Here is a 20,510-nt window from a genome sequence, read left to right as displayed (position 1 = left end):
GTTTACCTTCACAGACATAACCGACTGTTTTTGTAACTCGTGTGTTTTTAACGTAAACTTGTGTGTGAATGAGAACTTAGTTTAGTACTCGTACTCACATGCTGTGACAGCCGCTTTCTGTACATGTGCTTCGGTTGTGTGCGCTCAGAAAACCGTATATCAGAAGTTTAAACTAATATGGTTTAAAACGCATGATTTCAGCGCGATAAACATGATAATCAGAACCAAAACAGATATTTTTAGCAGGTTCGAGCTGTAATGGCGCAACTCTATTCTGGAAAAGGGGGCGGGGAGCAGCAGCTCATTTGCAATTAAAGAGACAGACCCAAAAAACAGCGTGTTTCTGCTTCCACTCAAAATAGGCATTTTCAAAATGTTATAATAAATGATCTGTGGAGTATTTTTTAGCTGAAACTAAACAGACACATTCTGGGGACACCAGAGACTTATATTACATATTGTAAAAAGGGGCATAATATGTCTCCTTTAAATATTGAGCTCTGTTGGCCCCCTTTTATAGAAGTGTTTCACTCTGCTTTCTATGGGACTGGTCCAGTTGAGATCCATGGAGATTACATAAGAAGTTATTTGTAGTGACATAAGCTCAGTTTGTTGCATTCCTATTTATAATTTGGTTGCCTTCACATCTTTTCGCAGCTGGAGACCCAGAGCCCGAAGATGTGAATCCCTGTTACTCTGGAAATCATGACTGTGACACAACCGCACAGTGTGTGCCGGGCGAGGGACAGCTGTTTTTGTGCCAGTGCGCCACAGGTTTCAGAGGAGACGGTCACAACTGTTATGGTAAGAGAAGTTATATGGAAAGCTGTAACTTCAATTCCAGGTCCTTGACACTCTGTTTAATCAGTCCAGGGTCTGGAATACTTCGGTAATAACCCAAAATGTTCGTCTGTCGTCATTAGAGCCATGCATCTGCATAACATCAACATTGCAGGTCGTTCAGAGGTGGGGTCATCACCACTGTAGTACATTAGCACGACCAGACATTTCCTATCGAATTAGTCAAACGCAAAGTAGAGGAAACCCACAGTGAATCATGAACGTGCCCAGGGGTCTTTCCCCCCGTCTGCTGTCTCTCATCTTCTTCCTCCCACTGTTACCAAGCCAAACAACAGAAAGACTAAACACTCTTTAGGTGGAATGTGGGAGATCTGTGGGGTTGTGGTGAGTCTGGGGAAGATTTGTAAGCGAAGACACATTGCTGTGGCATTTCTGTTTGAGCTGCACACACATAGGCCACATCCTCAGCTTTAAGCTTGTTGGGGGGCCCAGACCACCTGATATTTCCTCATTTGAAGAGGGGGGAGAGCAAATCTCACCTCCCCTCCGGAAAACTCCCTATGTACTCATACAGATGTGCGTTTTTTTTCTTGAGACCCGTATTCCAGATGATATTTGACATAGAGACGTAATGATGTCTGCATTGAGATCAATTTTTTTTGAGTCGATTCTGATTTAGTTGTTTGAACTGATCGCCAAAGCAAATAAGAGGTCGTAGCTGTAGGGCTGCATAAATGGCCATATTTTATAAATGGCCAAAGGCTGATCACAAATTGGATATATTGCCATCTTATTAAAAATAACATGTCATTCTAATTTGACAAGGAATCTGTTTTCTTGTGCTTCAAATTTAACATTCTGGGGTGTGTTTCCCAAAAGCATCGTTAGCTAACGATGGTTGTTAGTTCCACTGAACTAACGACGGAACTTGCGACCATAGTTGCTTTTGGGAAACGCACCCCTGGATGGGAAATTGTTATAGAGTATATCAATTGCAGCAGTGCATATATGCATAATATCAGAATCAAGATGAATGATTCATCTTAGATATTTGTATGAAGTTAAACTTTTCCCAGCTGTTGCATCGCTGAACTCACCAATATAGCATTGTAAAAACTGTTTTAATAAAAATTGATGTTTTTACAAGTAAAATTGCAAGTTGGAAAGAATATTGTGTAATAATTAACACTAATATTATTATTAATTAATATTAATATTGGTAATAATTGTGTTTATTTTGATGTTACAAATTACCTGCTGCAACCTAATCGGAAATGGTGCTGAACACAATCAGCAATTTTACTACAAAAATTACATTTTTAGATAAAATAATATTTAATAATATATTTTTTTAAATAAAAAATATTTCTGAGAATACATTTATGATTCATTTTATTTGATTCAAGGAATGGCTTATTTTATAACAGGTTGTTTGGAACAAATTGATACCAATTTAAAAATTACATTTTCTTTTTTGCACGTAAAAATGAACATTCTGGATGAGAAAGCATTATGGAGCAGTGCATATTGCATATGAATATCACAAACAAGATGAATGATTCAAAATAATTCTGACAATTTCTAAAGAAGAAATTTTCTGTGGATCGTTTTAATTAAATTAAAAAAGTTAATAAGCTCATTTTCATAAAGTTAACATCAGCTGTTTTAAATCACTGGATTCACCCATAAAAAAAAAACTATTATTTTCTCATTGAAATTGAATGACTTATTGCTGCTTTGCCATTTTTTCACAAATCTGTGAGAACCGCATAAGGGATGGGGGTTTTTTTATGAGTAAATGTTGGAAAGAATATTGTAAAACAATTCATATTTTAGAAGTGATTCTTTTGAATCATCCGAACAAAGCAATTCACCAGAATAAATCGGATTTCCCAGTGTGACTCTGAAGGCACTGTCTACGTTTGATTATGTGTGTGTGTGTTTTCAGGCATCATGTTCCTATTAGAGGATCATTTTTTCACCTGTCTGAACTCTTCATTCTAGAGTAGATAATAAGGGGGTCAAGGAAAGAGAGCGGAGAAAAATGAAGAGAGAGAGGGGGACCGTGTGTTCCTTACCCTCCCTGTAATTAACAATGATCAAAACCAGGTCTCCTGCTGACCAGCTCTTAACCCACCCAGAGCCTCAGGCCTTTTCCCACGCACTCCGACAGGGACGAGATCCCTTGCTATATTTATATATTTGCTATAAAGGCATGCTTTATCCCTCTAGCACCTGACTGACATGTTTGACGCACACCAAAGCACCTCATATAGCTTTTTTAGACACCCAGCGTCCAAAACAATGAATCTTGTAGTGTTATTGGTTAAGAGTAGAGCATTATGGGTTGTAATTGAGCAGTTGTTCTCTCTCTGTAGATGTGGATGAGTGTGCAGAAGGTCTGAGCTCCTGTGGTGCTCATTCTTACTGTGTGAACCTGCCTGGAAGCCATCGCTGTCAGTGTGAGAGCGGATTTGAGTTTGGATTTGATGGCCGGACATGTCAGGGTAAGAAACATCTTCATTTCCTGTGCCTAACAAACTTGTGTATTCCACATCGGATATTCTTATTTATCATTCAGAAAAAAATTTACATTTGATGCTTTACAGGAATTGGGCAGCTTTGAATGAAAAAAATGGCATGCCATGCAATTATACATATAAAATTACTATATGAAAATTACATTTCCAAACAGTCAAAGTAATTAATTATTTAATTAAATTAAATAATTTATTCACATTATTTGTTGTTGTTGTTGTTTATTCATTTTTCCTTTTATTATTTTTATTGCCACAAGTCTAAGACCTAAAGTTATCTGTCTTGATATCTTAAATAAATTCGTCAGTGGCTTTATTTGGAAGTACGGTATATAATATAAACTATGCTACTCTGTCTGCAGAATACAGTATTTACTCATAGAATGTCCATATAGCATTATTTCTTGACTTATTATTTGTTTGGACTGACAGGATTTTTTAAAATCTAATATAAATGATTAAAATCTTTTAAATATTAATATTATCTAATTAAAATACACTACCTTTCACCTATTACCTTTTTGAATGAATTTAATGCTTTTATTCAACAACAATCAATTCAGTTGATCAAAAGTGACAGTAAGGGCATTTGTAATGTTACAAATGTTTTCAAATAAATTCTGTTCTTTTGAACTTTCTATTAATCAATGCATCACGGTGCCCACAAAAATATTAAGCAGCCCAACTGTATTCTACATTGAAAATAATAAGAAAAGATTGTTGAGAACCAAAAAGACTGAAGTAATAGCTGCAGTAATTTATTCACAGAAATTACATTTTAAAATATACTTAAAAAGAAGGCAGTTAATTTAAATTGTAATAATATTTCACAAAATGACTGTGCTTTTACTGTATTTTTGTTCAAATAAATGCAACCTTGGTGAGCAACACCAACCTTTTAAACTTTTTTTCCAAAATAAAAACTGGATGATGCATGGCATCTTACGGTTTTAAATGTTTAATGTTATACTCTACTCTGTCCTATTTCACATACTATATTGCACAGTATGCAGTAAATCTAAATTAGCTTCTAAGAATATGGTCATCAGTTTATATGTGACTCAGTCTGAGTTGCGTGCTGTCAGTGGGATGTGATGTGTTGCAGAGGTTAAATGTTGGTAAATCACAGGCTCATTCTCTCAGCTGAATGCTGTAGGTGAAGGGTTTGTAGTGCGGAGAGAGGCATGGGTAACCAGAGATGCTGGGGAAGGGAAGGTATTTTTGAAACAATGACCCAATGTCCTCGCTCAGGGAATGTGCGTAGGAGACGAGCAGCTGAAGAACACAAGGGGGTCAGAGGACAGTTAACTCTTCTCCTTCCTGTTCAGTGCGCTCTGGTCTTTGACGGGATAGTGGGAGTTTGGAGCAACAGCTAGTATGACTCAGACTAACATCCTGAGAAAGCGGTTAATGTGGTGCTTGTTGAGTTACAGAGTGAGCGTTGTGTTTTGTGGTTTGTGCAGATGTGGACGAGTGTCGTGACCAGCCGTGCCACACCCAGGCCTTGTGCTCAAACAGTCCGGGATCTTTCCAGTGCCAGTGCCAACCGGGATACCATGGAGATGGTTTCATGTGCCACCCTCAAAATGGTAGTTGTTTGCAGATTTGGATTTGAACATTCTTTTATTCAAGTAAAGTCCCAAATTCTATAATATCTGGTTCATTTGCATTGAAGGTCATCCCAAGACCCAGTGTGAGCAGTACAGAGACAGTCTTCAGAGTGGAAATGGTGATGTTCCTCTGGTAGGAGCCTTCATCCCTCAGTGTGATGAGGAGGGTCAGTACAGGCCGCAGCAGTGCCACGGGGCCACAGGTCACTGCTGGTGTGTGGACAGTAGAGGACAGGAGAGAGCGGGCACCCGAACTCCACCCGGAACCCCATCTAGAAACTGCGATGAGCCAGGTAAGTAGTAGTCTACAGCAGAGGTGTCCAAACGTTTTACTATGAAGTGACAAATATTAAACTTTATTGAAGGCCATGGGCTGAAAGTATATTTTGCATTATATCTAACTATAATATATTAAAATATAGTTTTTTTGTATTTTTTTTATTTCATTTATTTTCTGTATAATTAAATGCAAAAAATACAACAAAACATGTAAAAAAAATACAAATAAATATATGCTTTAGTAGCATGTTTTTCCCGGTTTTTCCTGCTTCTTTGATACACATGGCAGGCCAAATCCAGGTCATCAAGGACCAACCTGCGGGCCCTGGTGTGGGCATCTTTGCTCTACAGGAACTTTTATTTTTTGGGAAATTATGTCACAGTCCTCTCTCAATAAGTCATCTGTCATATTTTAAATAATATTTCTAATTTTTAGTAATTAATTATCATGGGATCTGTTGCAATTAGTCTTTTTGTTGGAATAGACTGATGATCCTTCAGAAATCATTCTAATATGCTGATTTGATGCTCAAGAAACATTTCTTATAATTATCAATATGGAAAACAATTGTGCTGTTTAATATTTTGGTGGAAACCGGATTCGTCGCTGAATAGAAAGTTCAAAAGAACAGCATTTGTTTTAAATATACAGGTACATCTCAAAAAATTTGAATATCATGAAAAAGGTCAATATTTTTTGTCACTCATTTCAGAAAGTGAAACCCATATATTATATAGATTCATTACACATAGAGTGAAATATTTCAAGCCTTTATTTCTTGAAATTTTGATGATTATGGCTTACAGATAATGAAAACCCAAAATTCAGTGTCTCAGAAAATTAGAATATTGTGAAAAAGTTCAATATTGGAAAGTCATGGTGTCACACCCTAATCAGCTAATTACCTCAAAACACCTGCAAAGGTTTCCTGAGCCTTTAAATGGTCTCTCAGGCTGGCTCAGTAGGCTACACAATCATGGGGAAGACTGCTGACTTGACAGATGTCCAGAAGACAGTCATTGACACCCTCCACAAGGAGGGTAAGCCACAAAAGTTCATTGCTAAAGAAGCTGGTTGTTCACAGAGTGCTGTATCCAAGCATATTCATAGAAAGTTGAGTGGAAGGAAAAAGTGTGGTAGGAAAAGGAGCACCAGCAAGAATTTGGGGGAGCTTCCCAAGGAGTGGACTGAGGCTGGCGTCAGCGCATCAAGAGCCACTACGCTGACATTTCTGTTTAAAATATCCTTTTTTTTTTTTATTGATCTTATGTAATATTCTAATTTTCTGAGACACTGAATTTTGGGTTTTCATTATCTGTAAGCCATAATCATCAAAATTTCAAGAAATAAAGGCTTGAAATATTTCACTCTGTGTAATGAATCTATATAATATATGGGTTTCACTTTCTGAAATGAGTGACAAAAAATATTGACCTTTTTCATGATATTCTAATTTTTTTAGATGTACCTGTATTTGTTTTTTGAAACAATGTGAAAGTCTTTACTGTCACTTTTGATCAGTTTCATTCATCTTTCCTGAATAAAAGTGTTTATTTCTTTTAAAAGTCCCAAACTCAAACTTTTGAATGGTAAGCGTATCTCCTCAGTACAAATTCCACATAAGCCAGTTGCAGTCTGGGAAAACAGGCCCTTACCCTGAGTTTAAGGAGGATAGCATAAAAATGTGAAGAGATACACCTTTACTGTTGTAGACATATATTGCATTCCTCTCTGAAAAAATGTGGGATTTTAGGGAAGGTTGAGGATGTCAAAACCATCTGTGTTTACATGGGCAATATTAACATCTTCAATATTATGATCAAAACAGATAATAACTTTTTTGGAGTTTAGAATTTGCCAACTCTTTAACTTGCTGAAACCCTTTCATTTCATATAAACAAAGGGTTGTGCGAAGGAGTGTAACAAACCTCTTGTGTATCTCATGTGCCTCCAGTGCGTCCCAAGACCCAGTGTGAGCAGCACAGAGACAGTCTTCAGAGTGGAAATGGTGGTGTTCCTCTGGTAGGAGCCTTCATCCCTCAGTGTGATGAGGAGGGTCAGTACAGGCCGCAGCAGTGCCACGGGTCCACAGGTCACTGCTGGTGTGTGGACAGTAGAGGACAGGAGAGAGCGGGCACCCGAACTCCACCTGGAGCCCCGAGAATAAACTGTGAGGAGCCTGGTAAGAAATAGGCCTCTCTCAATTGGTCATCTGTCCTATTTTATATAATATTTCATTTTTAAATTAATTAATTGTCATGGGATCTGTTATAGAGAATTAGCAATTGCTCTTTTTGTTGGAATATCTCCAACTTCTAGATGCTTTATAAATTTTAGATGCTGTTATTTTAAAATCATTTATATACTGTCATAGTATTTATTAAAATTGTGACAGTTTTATTGTTATATTTTCAGTTTTCATTTTAATTATTTTAGTGTGAGTTTTAGTAATTTTTTTATGTGTATCTGTCATTTTGTAACTTTTAAAAAAATATTTATATGAATTTTAATTTATTTTAATTTATGTTTTAACATTTTTTTTTTATTATTAAACTCAATCGTATTTTATTTCTGTTAGTGGCCAAGGCAACCATTTTTCGGGGGGGTTTTTTCAGATCTTAGGTTTATATTTTTCATCTGATATTTTGTTTTATTTTAGTTCAGCTTTATTTCAGTTAACAAAAACAATTTTAGGAGGTTGAATGTTGTCAGAACCTCCTGCAACTTTAACTTTATCAAAAATTCTGTAACTTTATTGAAGCATTTTATGGCTGAGATTCTTGTACTGAGGAGTGTGATGGGACAATAACAAACCTCTTGTGTATCTCATGTGCCTCCAGTGCGTCCCAAGACCCAGTGTGAGCAACACAGAGACAGTCTTCAGAGTGGAAATGGTGGTGTTCCTCTGATAGGAGCCTTCATCCCTCAGTGTGATGAGGAGGGTCAGTACAGGCCGCAGCAGTGCCACGGGTCCACAGGTCACTGCTGGTGTGTGGACAGTAGGGGACAGGAGAGAGCGGGCACCCGAACTCCACCTGGAGCCCCGAGAATAAACTGTGATGAGCCTGGTAAGAATTAGGCCTCTCTCAATAGGTCATCTGTCCTATTTTATATAATATTTCATTTTTAAATTAATTAATTGTCATTGGATCTGTTATAGAGTGAATTACTCTTTTTGTTGGAATATCTCCAAATTCTAAATGTTTTATCAATTTTAGATGCTGTGACTTCAATGAAATTTATATTCTTTCATAGTAGTTATTAGAATTTTGACAGCTTTTATTTTTATATTTTCTGTTTTCATTTTAATTATTTTAGTGTACGTTTGAGTCATTTTATTATGTATATTTGTCATTTTTATAACTTTTTTAATATATCTATTAATTGTAATTTATTTTTATTTAAGTTTTAGCAATTTTAGTATTTCAACTCAAATTTATTTTATTTCTGTTAGTGGCCAAGGCAACATATCCGTTTTTCTTTTTTATACAAATTTTTAAGTTTACATTTTTCATTTGATATTTTGTTTTATTTTAGTTAGGGGAGGTTGAATGTCATCAGAACCACCAGTAACATTCATTTTTATCAAAAACTCTGTAACTTTATGGCTAAGGTTTTTGTACTGAGGGGTGTGATGGGAGAGTAACAAACCTCTTGTGTATCTCATGTGCCTCCAGTGCGTCCCAAGACCCAGTGTGAGCAGCACAGAGACAGTCTTCAGAGTGGAAATGGTGGTGTTCCTCTGGTAGGAGCCTTCATCCCTCAGTGTGATGAGGAGGGTCAGTACAGGCCGCAGCAGTGCCACGGGTCCACAGGTCACTGCTGGTGTGTGGACAGTAGGGGACAGGAGAGAGCGGGCACCCGAACTCCACCTGGAGCCCCGAGAATAAACTGTGACGAGCCTGGTAAGAAATAGGCCTCTCTCAATAGGTCATCTGTCCTATTTTATATAATATTTAATTTTTAAATTAATTAATTGTCATTGGATCTGTTATAGAGTGAATTACTCTTTTTGTTGGAATATCTCCAAATTCTAAATGTTTTATAAATTTTAGATGCTGTTATTTTAAAATAATTAATATTCTGTCATAGTATTTATTAAAATTGTGACAGTTTTATTGTTATATTTTCAGTTTTCATTTTAATTATTTTAGTGTGAGTTTTAGTAATTTTTTTATGTGTATCTGTCATTTTGTAACTTTTAAAAAAATATTTCTATGAATTGTAATTCATTTTTATTTATGTTTTAGCATTTTTTAATTTTTATTCAACTCAATCTTATTTTATTTCTGTTAGTGGCCAAGGCAACCATTTTTCGTTTTTTTTTGTTTTTTTCTTCTGATTTTAGGTTTATATTTTGCATCCGATATTTTGTTTTATTTTAGTTCAGCTTTATTTCAGTTAACAAAAACAATTTTAGGAGGTTGAATGTTGTCAGAACCTCCTGCAACTTTATCAAAAATTCTGTAACTTTATTGAAGCATCTTTATGGCTGAGATTCTTGTACTGAGGAGTGTGATGGGACAATAACAAACCTCTTGTGTATCTCATGTGCCTCCAGTGCGTCCCAAGACCCAGTGTGAGCAACACAGAGACAGTCTTCAGAGTGGAAATGGTGGTGTTCCTCTGATAGGAGCCTTCATCCCTCAGTGTGATGAGGAGGGTCAGTACAGGCCGCAGCAGTGCCACGGGTCCACAGGTCACTGCTGGTGTGTGGACAGTAGAGGACAGGAGAGAGCGGGCACCCGAACTCCACCTGGAGCCCCAAGAATAAACTGTGACGAGCCTGGTAAGACAGCTGCACACTAAGTTTCCAGTATGAAACTATTTTTCAGTCCTAAATAAAGCCAAAACAACGCATAAGACTATACAATCACAGCTAATCGAATATATACAGCTATGTGGAGTGGGATTTTGGTCTAATGGGATTTCACTGTGGATGGGGCAGCTACTCTAAGCAATCAAACTTACAAATTGGTATTGGTGAACGATAAAACGGCTAATAAAATCCCATAGATTTACCTTACAGCTATATATACAGACCAGAACACCATAGTAGAACACCATTGTGGCACCAACTTTCGCATTGGGCAACAAGTCTAAAACATGTTTGACAAGGTCACCACCATGCTGTTGTTTGTCAGTTATAGGCTTTCTAATTCAGTTCAAGTAGTTTCACATCATGTGTAAGTAATCACTCTAATTTGTAGCAGAGCTTACAGAGTCCAGTCTGCCCTGTGTTTATCCAGATTACAGAGCAGGAGGAAAAGTTGAGCTGCAAGTTTAGTCCATTTCAACACCGCCAATGAATGTGTCCTCTTCTCACCATAGTTAGAAATGCCTCCTATTTCATCTCGCTGTTTTGTAGCCAAAAATGACACTGACGAAGAAGGAAAGATGCTTTGGAACTTTCATTAGATGATTTAATTAGATTATATGAATCTGAAAACATATAGAAAATACACTGGTATGTAGTGGATGTCATAGGTTCAAGTTTAGATTATTATTATTGTATAAATTATTATTATTTTATATATTTAAATTATTTTAAAATAATATGTCTTATTAATAATGTAATCAACAATAACAACAATCATTAAAATATTAGATTATTTATAAAGATTTTTAATTATAAAAATGTCATTTTAAATTATTTAAAAATATATTTATTATTATTAAGCATCATCATAAAATCGATTCAGTAGTTTCACATTTTAAAATATCTTTAAAGGAGACAACGGATGCCCATTTTGCACAAGTTGGTATGATTCTTTATGGTCTTCATGAAATGTCTGCAACATACTTTGGTTAAAATTCCTCAATGGTCGTGTAAAACAAGATCCTTTTTATCTTGTCAAAAACAGCTCTGTTCACAGCGACTCATTTTGGTGCATGTCTCTTTAAATGATAATGAGCTACTGCTCACTCCACCCCCTCTTCCATTTTTTTTGTGTATTCGGTGGCGCATTACTATCAAAAACAAAACTAATCCACTGTGTCCTCATTGACTCATTGGAGTCAGTGGTCGTGGGCGGGGCTTGAGCAGTATGATGTCATACTGCTCAGAAAATCTAAACGGCTTGATAATTGAGACTGTTTAGGTTTTTTGGGGATTAAAAAAAAGGAGTGAATGGATTTTTATCATTGTAGGGTGGTTGTGTCCACACTTTTTTCTGCATTTGTTTCATGCTGGATTAGTGATTGGCAATTTTCATTGTTCACTTGATTAATCTGTTATTGGTTATGGGTAAAAATATCCCCATATCGTGCCGTAATATGTTCCTGGTTTCCCCTCTGACACCCAGTGCCTCCAACCCAGCGTCCAGAGACCGTCTGTGAGCGCTGGAGAGCCAGTCTGCTGCAGCAATATGGAGGTCAGCTGGAATCTCACCATTATCTACCTCAGTGTGACTCTGCAGGGGAGTTCAACCCAGTTCAGTGCTACGGAGACAGCAGCTACTGCTGGTGTGTGGACCAAAACGGGCGGGAAGTACCAGGAACCCGCTCACACAATGCTGTGAAACCTGCCTGTGAGTGTCGCTTGCTGTGAAACCCACAGTTGCCTCATGAAAAAACACTGGTTAAATGGTTTAATGCTTGAACATCTACATTCTCATGTTCACATTCAGAATAAGGGCCAACAAAACGATTTGTATTTCCAAGCTAAAATGATCTGCTACCTTTTAGGTATACCTACTGTGGCCCCTCCCACCATGCACCCTCTGCCACGCCCAGATGTGACCCCGCCTCCAACAGGCACATCCTTGCTCTACGCCCAGGGCCAGCAGATTGGTGTTTTGCCTCTCAATGGCACACAGATGGACAAGCAGAGATCTTCAGTGCTGCTCGCTCTACATGTGAGACTTGCACACTATTGATTGAAATACTGAAGTCTGCGACTTAAAGAAAAGTATACTAATTCTCTTCTGTTTACTCTTTCAGGGCTCTATAGTGGTCGGCATTGATTACGACTGCAGAGAAAGGAAAGTTTATTGGACGGATCTGGCTGGAATAATATAATATAATATAATATAATATAATATAATAAATATTTTTCAGCTCTGACGAGTCCAGAAGGTCTTGCTATAGATGTCGCCCGTAGAAGACTGTTTTGGGTGGACAGCACATCAGATAAGATTGAAACAACTAACCTTGATGGAAGTGACAGGCGTGTTCTGTTTGACACCAACTTAGTAAATCCCAGAGCCATCATCGTAGACTCCCCTACAGGGTATGTGCTTCAGATTGCTTAAAGATATATATATATATATATATATACTGTATATATGTGACCCTGGACCACAAAACCAGTCTTAAGTCGCTGGGGTATATTTGTAGCAATAGCCAAAAATACATTGTATGGGTCAAAATTATTGATTTTTCTTTTATGCCAAAAATCATTAGGACATTAAGTAAAGATCATGTTCCATGAAGATATTTTGTAAATTTCCTACTGTAAATATATCAAAACTTAATTTTTTTTTTTGCACCCTCAGATTCCAGATATTTAAATAAAAATTATTGTATCTCGGCCAAATATTGTCCTATCCTAACAAACAAACCATACATCAATGGAAAGCTTATTTATTCAGCTTTGAGATTTGAAAAAATTGACCCTTATATGACTGGTTTTGTGGTCCAGGGTCTCTCTCACTCACACACACACACACACACACACACACACACAAAGCTGTTTTAATTCTAAGTATTTTGCCAAGAGGCCAATCTGTGATGTTTATATCCTATATATACTGTATGGTTCTATTTTATAATTTCTTTTAATCAAAGCATATCATTTTTTTTTATAAACAGAAGCTCTAGACTGTCTAGAGCATAATATCACATCCTGTCGCCCTTATTCATTGCAAGGGCTGAAGTAACGTTGCATGCTTAAGTCTAATGCATATTAGTTTCTCAAATAGATGCCACCAATTCTTCATACAATGCATTTTTTTACTTTTTTTTTATAATAATAAGAATTCCAATATCAATATATATTTTATCTTTTATACATTCTGTATTTATATTTTGAGCATATTGGATCACTCACCATTAAAAGGGGCATCTCTGCTTAATTGATCCTATAATTGGCTGCGTTAATGAACCCTCATTTCCCCTCCATCACCAGCTTCCCATGCATTATTTTACATGAATGCTTCAAAACCTAAAATCGGTTATCTGCTTTGTGAAGAGTGTGATTGAGGGGAAGCGAGAGAACAGTGTAAACCATGCAGAGAAGCGAGAGAGCGAGAAGGTAAGGAAGTGTATGGGAGGCCGAGAAAATAAGAGAGCAAGGCTACAAATTGGCCCAGATGTTAGCGTTGCTTCAGTGTCTGGCCTGGCCCTCAGGTCTCCTGGGAGTGCAGGCAACGTGTGGGCCAGCAACTCCACAAACACAGTCATCTGCAACATCTGGAGCAACTGAACTAGGGTGGAGGACAGGCGATATGGGCCATGAGAATATCTGCTAATGCGTGTTTGTGTTTGTTGGTGCTGCGATTTGCGCTACATGCTATTTTGTTTTTGCTGTCACGCATAAATGTATGCATGCATGAGGTGATGGTTCTGATTAACAGGCCATCTGGGTTGAAGTCTGATGCATTAGTCAAGAATTTTATGAAACAAATATTTAATTATACAAGCAGTTGTGTAAAACTGCATTGTCAGCTGATTTTCTGCTCAACTGAGTTGGTCTTATAAATATCTTTTACCTTAAATAGCCTGAAATTGTGATTTCGTGCTTCTAAATCCTCAGGGAGAGACAAAAGTAACTAAATTTATGGTTAAATATCTTTTTTTGTCCAGCGAGTGATTCAGCTTAGCCATAGTGTAGGCTAGTTATACTTACCATTTCCTGAGGGACTGAGATTCTCTCATATGCCTTGCTTTAAAACATCTGGTTTAAATCAATGCTAAATAGAGCAGAGCGGTTTTGTATGTTTCTAGATTCAGGAAAACACGAATTTCAACACTTGCATAAAATTAAACTGTGTGCCATCTTTCCACCCATGTCAAAAACCTTGTATTTCAATGTAATGCATCAAATGCAAACTGCTTGGGTGGTCAAAAGTTTGAAATAAGTAAGATTTTTTTTCATGTTTTTGAAAGAAGCTGCTTATGCTCATCAAGGCTGCATTTATTTGATGATAACTACAGTAAAAACATTAATATTGTAAAATATTACTACAATTTAAAATAACAGTTTTCTCTAAATATATTTATTTGAATATTCTTGTAATGGCAAAGCTACATTTTCAGTAGCAATTAGCTCAGAAATCATTCTAAGATGCTGATTTGGTGCTCAAAAACCATTTCTTATTATTATCAATGTTGAAAACAATTTTTTGCTGCTTAATATTTTTGTTGAAAGTGTGATACACTACCATTAAAAAAGTATGTTAAAAAAAAGAAGAGAAATTAATACGTTGCCATCACAGGAATAAATTGCATTTTAAAACATATTAAAATAGAAAGCAGTTGTAAATGCAGCCTTGGTGAGCATTAGAGACTCATTTCGAAAACATTAACAAATTTTTATTTATTCCAAACTTTTAACTGGTAGTGTATAATTTTGAATTATTTTATAATTTATAATTATTATATTTTAAAAATTCCCAAAAGCTAAATCCTTTTTTTTTTTTTTTATCTAATCTTTACACAGAACACTCTACTGGACTGACTGGAACCGAGAAGCTCCTAAAATCGAGAGCTCCTCTGTGGATGGACAAAACCGAAGACTCCTGGTACAAGATGGCATCGGACTGCCCAACGCTTTGACCTACGACTCCACCACACGCCAGGTCTGCTGGGCCGATGCAGGTATGTGCTTCGCTCAAAACCCAGACTATAAACTACCAATTTACAATCTAGGCTAGTTTTTGCTTAGGCATACTTTTGGTATGTTTGGTGCACGTTGCAACTTATTCTGACCATGTATATCTGAATTGGATGACACCAAGATATCAGAAAGGCACTGAAAAACCTCATGAATAACCTCTTTTTTTGTGTGTTCTGTTGGACAGGAACCAAGCGCCTTGAGTGTATATCACCTAATGGGACAGGGAGACGTGTGGTCCACAGTAACCTGAGCTACCCCTTCAGTATGGTTGCCTTCTCCAATCACTACTATTACACAGACTGGAGGAGGTAAAGCAGCACAGCACATGCATGTACAAGACCATATGACCACCAGAATCATAATCAGAAATAGTTCTATTCATAAATGTTCCTATATTACATTAAAAAAAAAAAAGTCCTTCATGCCTGTTTCACTTCACTTTCTGCATCCCACTGCACCTTGTGCTCCATTCACTTCCATTCATACTCAGTACAAAGAATACAGAACATGAAGCAGAGTAGATAATGTGGGTTTTTATCTTTATAAAAGGTATTGTTATTTGCTATTAACAACTTTATTAAGAACAGAAGCCCTGGAGCTTACTCATACTTGTTGTGAGGTCCAGTTAAAGTTGAATATGACTGTCCCTTTATCAAATTAAATTGTTATAAAAATGACTAATCTTATTTTCTTTTAGGGATGGGGTCATCGCTCTCAGTCGAGATAACCAGTCAACAGATGAGCACCTGCCTGATCAGAGGTCTCATTTGTATGGTATTACAGTCGCCCCGCCACACTGTTTATAAGGTACTTATACACTGTTTATACTGTACTATAAGGTACCGGTAAAGCATGTAAGTTTTAGTCTAATACATTTTCCATGCATACATATATATATATAATTACATTTTGGTCAAATATATGCAGCCTTAGTGAGCATAAGAGATTTCTTTCAAAAACATAAAAAAATCTTACCAGCCCAAAACTTTTGAGTGGTATATTGAAGTACTCTGTATATGCTCCCAATGGACTTTTGCTAGTGTAGTTTAGTAAATTAAAAAAATTATTTGTGATTTAAAAATATTGCATGAAACAGATTTTTCTAAAGTGTCTGTATTTGTCCAGATACACCTAAAAGCACATCACGTTTACAATGTAGCAAAACGTGGATGACCTCTTTTCCAGCAAATAACAGGATAACACATTTCAGACATGAACCGTCAGCTACAGGCACTTAAGAGAAAAGTACAAGGCACCTGCTGCCAAATCACTGTAGTTTTAACAGCGGCGATGAAACACTGGTGTCACACTGGTACTTCAAAGCATGTCGGTTCTTTACAGACCAGAAAACAGTCAAACAAGATCAGAGTAAGTGTTTGTATATCTGTACTAGCATATGAAAGCAGGCAATTTCCTGCAGAAAATTAAATGTTGTCGTGTTTGCCCAAATGTGGCTTTCTAAGGATTTCCGACGAATTGTGTTATAGGGAGACGCTAATGACAGAGCCAGCGTTACATGGTGCTATTTTGGGCGAGAGTTTGGAGAGCTTGTGCTGTGGGAATCGCGACGGACACGTAGACTCCGAAGAGAGCCGATCGCAGAACCCGCAAGTCTCGACGAACATCACCGGCAATGCCAAAGTGCAAATGTACAAACATGAAAGCGTGAATTTTTTCTCAAAATAGTTTTGTAAATTTGTTTTATACCTCATTTCTTTCTACTGTACTTTTGTATGTGATTTTGTGTTAAAAAAAACTAACAAATAAAAAAAAAAAAATACCCTAAGAGTTTAGTTGTGTAATTTGAATGTTTTTTAATACACTAAAATAATACTTTGGGGAAAAAAAGTACTACCCAAAGTGGTCTTTTACCAACCTTCATTTTTTTTAATCTTTTGTAAGATGTGATATTTATAACAATGAAATGTGATTGACAACTTTGTTATGTCTGCTCGCATTATGTTTCAGATTTTCAAATATTTTTTGGCTCTGCAGTGATTTTTTTTTTTTTTTTAAATACCGAATGCACAGTTGGAGGTATAAAGCAGAACAGGTTGAATTTCTTGCTCCAGGGTAAAACAAACTTACAGTCTGCCTACAAAACTTTTCTGCGTTGCATTAAGGTTTATTATGCAACAAAAACAAATAGTCCAACTTTTTATGGAAACCCATGTGACATTTCATAAGTGCCTCTACATAAGGCTACAATGAAATTACATTTTATAATAAATCTTTGCATTTTTTCAATTACAGGGCAAAGAAAATGAATGATAAAGAAAAAAAAAACACTCCAGTTTTTGAATTCAAACAAAATATCTGTGGTGTGGTTAATGAAAACAAGCATACTTCACAGAGCATGTCTTGTGGTCTCTGCGGCAAGCTCCAAGCAGATGTTTTTATCTGCCCACCTTTCCAAGGCGGTGATCTGTCTTGGGGTCGGCGATGATGGCCTGAACTGCCACGATGGCCTCGTTGATATTGGTTTGCAACTCTCTGAGCTCCTCGATGTGAAGCAGGCGAAGAACCCTGGCCGCTTCGTTCAGAGTCGCATCTGGAATGGGCAAACAAATTCCTTGTGTTTACAATCCCTTCGAAAGTTAACAACAAATTAAATGCAGAATGTGAACGTGATGGTGCACTAATTGTGTCTTAAAGAAACATGAAGAAACAATCTGAGAAGCTGATAAAACAGTTTTGCAAGTGCAAACCTACCTCCGGTATCAAATCCTAAAATATGCTTGTCAAGAGCCACTGGTAAACCCTATGAAAGAACAAATAAGCTTTATTTATAATTAATAATTGAGCACTAACAATAATTGAACAACAAATCAGCATATTACTATGATTTCTGAAGGATCATGTGACACTAAAGACAGGAGTAATGGCTGCTGGAAATTCAGAAATTAAATATTACTATTTGAACTGTTTTTATTGATTGATTGATTGTTAAATGCAGCCTCTGTGGACATAAGAGAATTCTTTCAGAAACATTTTTTTTTTTAATTTATTTTTTTTCAAACTTTTATATGGTAGTGTAGCTGTATATCAATCCAGTTTTAAGAAGTCTAGCAGATTGATTTCTTTTCATAAAGCCATTATATGCTTACCTCTTTTGCTTGACTGGCCTTTGCAATAGCATCAGGGGTCAGACGTTCCTGTATCAGGATCCTAATGGCCTGTGATGAGAAATAACAGAATAATTTCAGTTTAAAATGCACTGGATATAGACTAATTTTTCGTACTATTGGCACAAATAAGATACTTACTTTAAGCATTACTAAATAGTCTTCATGCCGCTGAATTTTGAGTAGATTAGCAAGAGCCAATACACCAGCCTTAAAATCTGGATTGTTACCTTAAGAGAGAAATCACTTAATTTCAGTCCAACACATAATTTGAATTTTTTTTTTCCAATGCAAAACTGTTGTTGAACCAACCAAGGAACTCTTTGGAGATGATCTCTGAAAATGTTGCCAAATAATGTTGCCCCCCCCACAATTCACAAATCAAACACTTTGACCAAGACTGTAATAAAGAAAAAAAACAACAACAGCGGAGCCCAATATTTCTGTTCAGTGAGCCTGTTCCTCCCTGTGTGTCTGGAGCATTCCTCCAGCTGTGGGTCACTGGCTCGGTTCAGCCCACTCATTGTGGGTTGTGGAGAGAGGTGGGTGTGTAATCAGTTCATTCAGACTTTAGTGCTCAAGGTGGTTTCTTTAATCGGCCTCCTCCTTCTCAACAACAGGACTGGAGACTGGAAAGATGGTCGGGGGAGGGAATACTCACTGTCCAGATTAATTAATGGGTCTACAGACTTTTGAGCATCACTGGCCTCCGTCGCAGGTTTGCAGTTTCGATATTTCTCCACTGTGGGAGGAAAAATAACATAAGCGGTCAGTGCAATGCAAACAAGGGGTCTCAACTTGTCAAAATTATTTGGTAGGAAATCTAGGAATATCTTGCATTAAGCATTTCTGAGGATAAATGGAATCAAGATTGTGCAATCAAATGTGTGGGACAGCTGCAAAAGTTACATGTTATGCAAACTTTGCAAATACTGCCATCTAGTGGTGTGGGATTGATCATAATAAAAGGCCAGAACAGGCATGTTATAATAATAATTGGCCATCTTGTGTTCACTTGGCTAATTCATTTTTATTTTTTGAGAGCAAATAGTGTGTAAGTGTTCATCTAATCTTCTTACTCATACAATACAGTTCAAAAGTTTAGAGTTAGTAAGAATTTTTAAATGTTTTTGAAATAAGTTTCTTATGCTCACCAAGACTCCAAAAACAGTTAGTTTAATTAATTAACGAATGAATGAATGTTTTCCATTTGAATATATTTTAAAATATATTTTATTCCTTTAATAAAAAAAGTTGAATTTTCATTTAATGTCTAATGTCATTCTAATATGCTTATTTGATGAACAAGAAACTTCTTATTATGATCAACGATGTTTAATATTTTTGTGGAAACCATGATAGAATTTTTCAGGATTCTTTGATGAATAGAGAGTTCATAAGAGCAGTCTTTATTGGAAACAGAAATCTTCTGTAACATTATAAATGTCGTTATTGTATTGTGTAATATGTGCCAACCTACTCTCTGAATGTTGTATCAGCCATTAAAAGAACTATAGTAGTCAACCACTGGTTATACTTACAAATAAATAATAATCATACCATTGTCTCCATACTCAAAACGAACAGCAAGACCCAGTAGCCAGTCAACAGTCTCCTGTCTTTCCTGAGCGCTGAATGGACAGTTCACATCTTGAAGGTACTGCAAACATACATGTATTTATATATAATAATAAAGGACATGACAAACTTGAGGGTATTAATTCCTTTAGGCATACAAACAGACATTAGACATATACATATATAAAGATAAATCTGTCTCACCTTTTCAAAATGTTTAGGCCAGTCTGAGCTTGGAATATTCCTGAGATTTCCCCGTTCTTCAATTTTGTAGTGTCTGATTTTTTGATCTTCCAGCCAAACTATGAAATTTTTGAATTCCGTTTCATCTGGGTAAAGAGCATATACGATATTAATAATACATTTTGCATATGGATTTAGCCCTCATTTCCATCATCACGACAGCAATACAGCACTAAAGCAATATGACAGACTAAATGCCGATGATACAGAGTGACTATTTCAGATAGTCAATTCAAATCTAAAATAGTGGGATGCTTACTTATTATTATCGTGAATGTACATTATCAATATTAGGAGCAGGAGGTGGCAACACGTCAATCACTTCTTACCTTTACAGTCAAATCCAGGAGGGTTGTGATAGTCCAAGGCTGTAAGCTTTCTACGAAACATCCCTTTCAACTGGAAAACCTATTTAAAGAAGCGAACAGATGTATAATTTTGCTTGGAAAGCCACAAAATGCTACAGCCTTCAAATGTCAGGGGGATACCGGAAGTAGA

The 20,510-nt window shown here is 36.5% G+C and overlaps 2 protein-coding genes across 2 annotated transcripts in view; one reads left to right on the top strand and one right to left on the bottom strand.

Annotated features, from left to right (window-relative positions):
* LOC107680002 (nidogen-2-like) overlaps positions 1 to 16,629 on the top strand; it is a 36,760-nt gene extending 20,131 nt beyond the window's left edge. The window contains 16 exon segments of the mRNA XM_016475740.1: positions 658 to 804; positions 3,180 to 3,308; positions 4,802 to 4,927; positions 5,014 to 5,241; positions 7,183 to 7,410; positions 8,069 to 8,296; positions 8,906 to 9,133; positions 9,790 to 10,017; positions 11,534 to 11,758; positions 11,916 to 12,085; positions 12,171 to 12,279; positions 12,282 to 12,459; positions 14,890 to 15,047; positions 15,251 to 15,374; positions 15,764 to 15,873; positions 16,554 to 16,629. Of these exon segments, the coding sequence (XP_016331226.1) occupies positions 658 to 804; positions 3,180 to 3,308; positions 4,802 to 4,927; positions 5,014 to 5,241; positions 7,183 to 7,410; positions 8,069 to 8,296; positions 8,906 to 9,133; positions 9,790 to 10,017; positions 11,534 to 11,758; positions 11,916 to 12,085; positions 12,171 to 12,279; positions 12,282 to 12,459; positions 14,890 to 15,047; positions 15,251 to 15,374; positions 15,764 to 15,872 (2,615 nt within the window). The 3' untranslated portion in view covers position 15,873; positions 16,554 to 16,629.
* Positions 16,133 to 20,510, bottom strand: LOC107680004 (UPF0568 protein C14orf166 homolog). Its single transcript, XM_016475741.1, has 8 exons — positions 20,342 to 20,510; positions 19,974 to 20,098; positions 19,752 to 19,851; positions 18,853 to 18,933; positions 18,333 to 18,421; positions 18,174 to 18,242; positions 17,779 to 17,827; positions 16,133 to 17,617 (listed from the first exon to the last, which is right to left on the bottom strand). The coding sequence occupies exons 1-8, from the start codon at positions 20,400 to 20,402 to the stop codon at positions 17,463 to 17,465; spliced, it is 729 nt and encodes a 242-aa protein (XP_016331227.1). The 5' UTR covers positions 20,403 to 20,510; the 3' UTR covers positions 16,133 to 17,462.

The sequence above is a fragment of the Sinocyclocheilus anshuiensis genome, unplaced genomic scaffold (assembly GCF_001515605.1).
Source record: "Sinocyclocheilus anshuiensis isolate Anshui unplaced genomic scaffold, SAMN03320099.WGS_v1.1 scaffold772, whole genome shotgun sequence".
NCBI lineage: Eukaryota > Metazoa > Chordata > Actinopteri > Cypriniformes > Cyprinidae > Sinocyclocheilus > Sinocyclocheilus anshuiensis.
The sequence above is the reverse complement of the archived record's forward strand: the minus strand, read 5'-3'. Positions and strand labels throughout refer to the sequence as shown.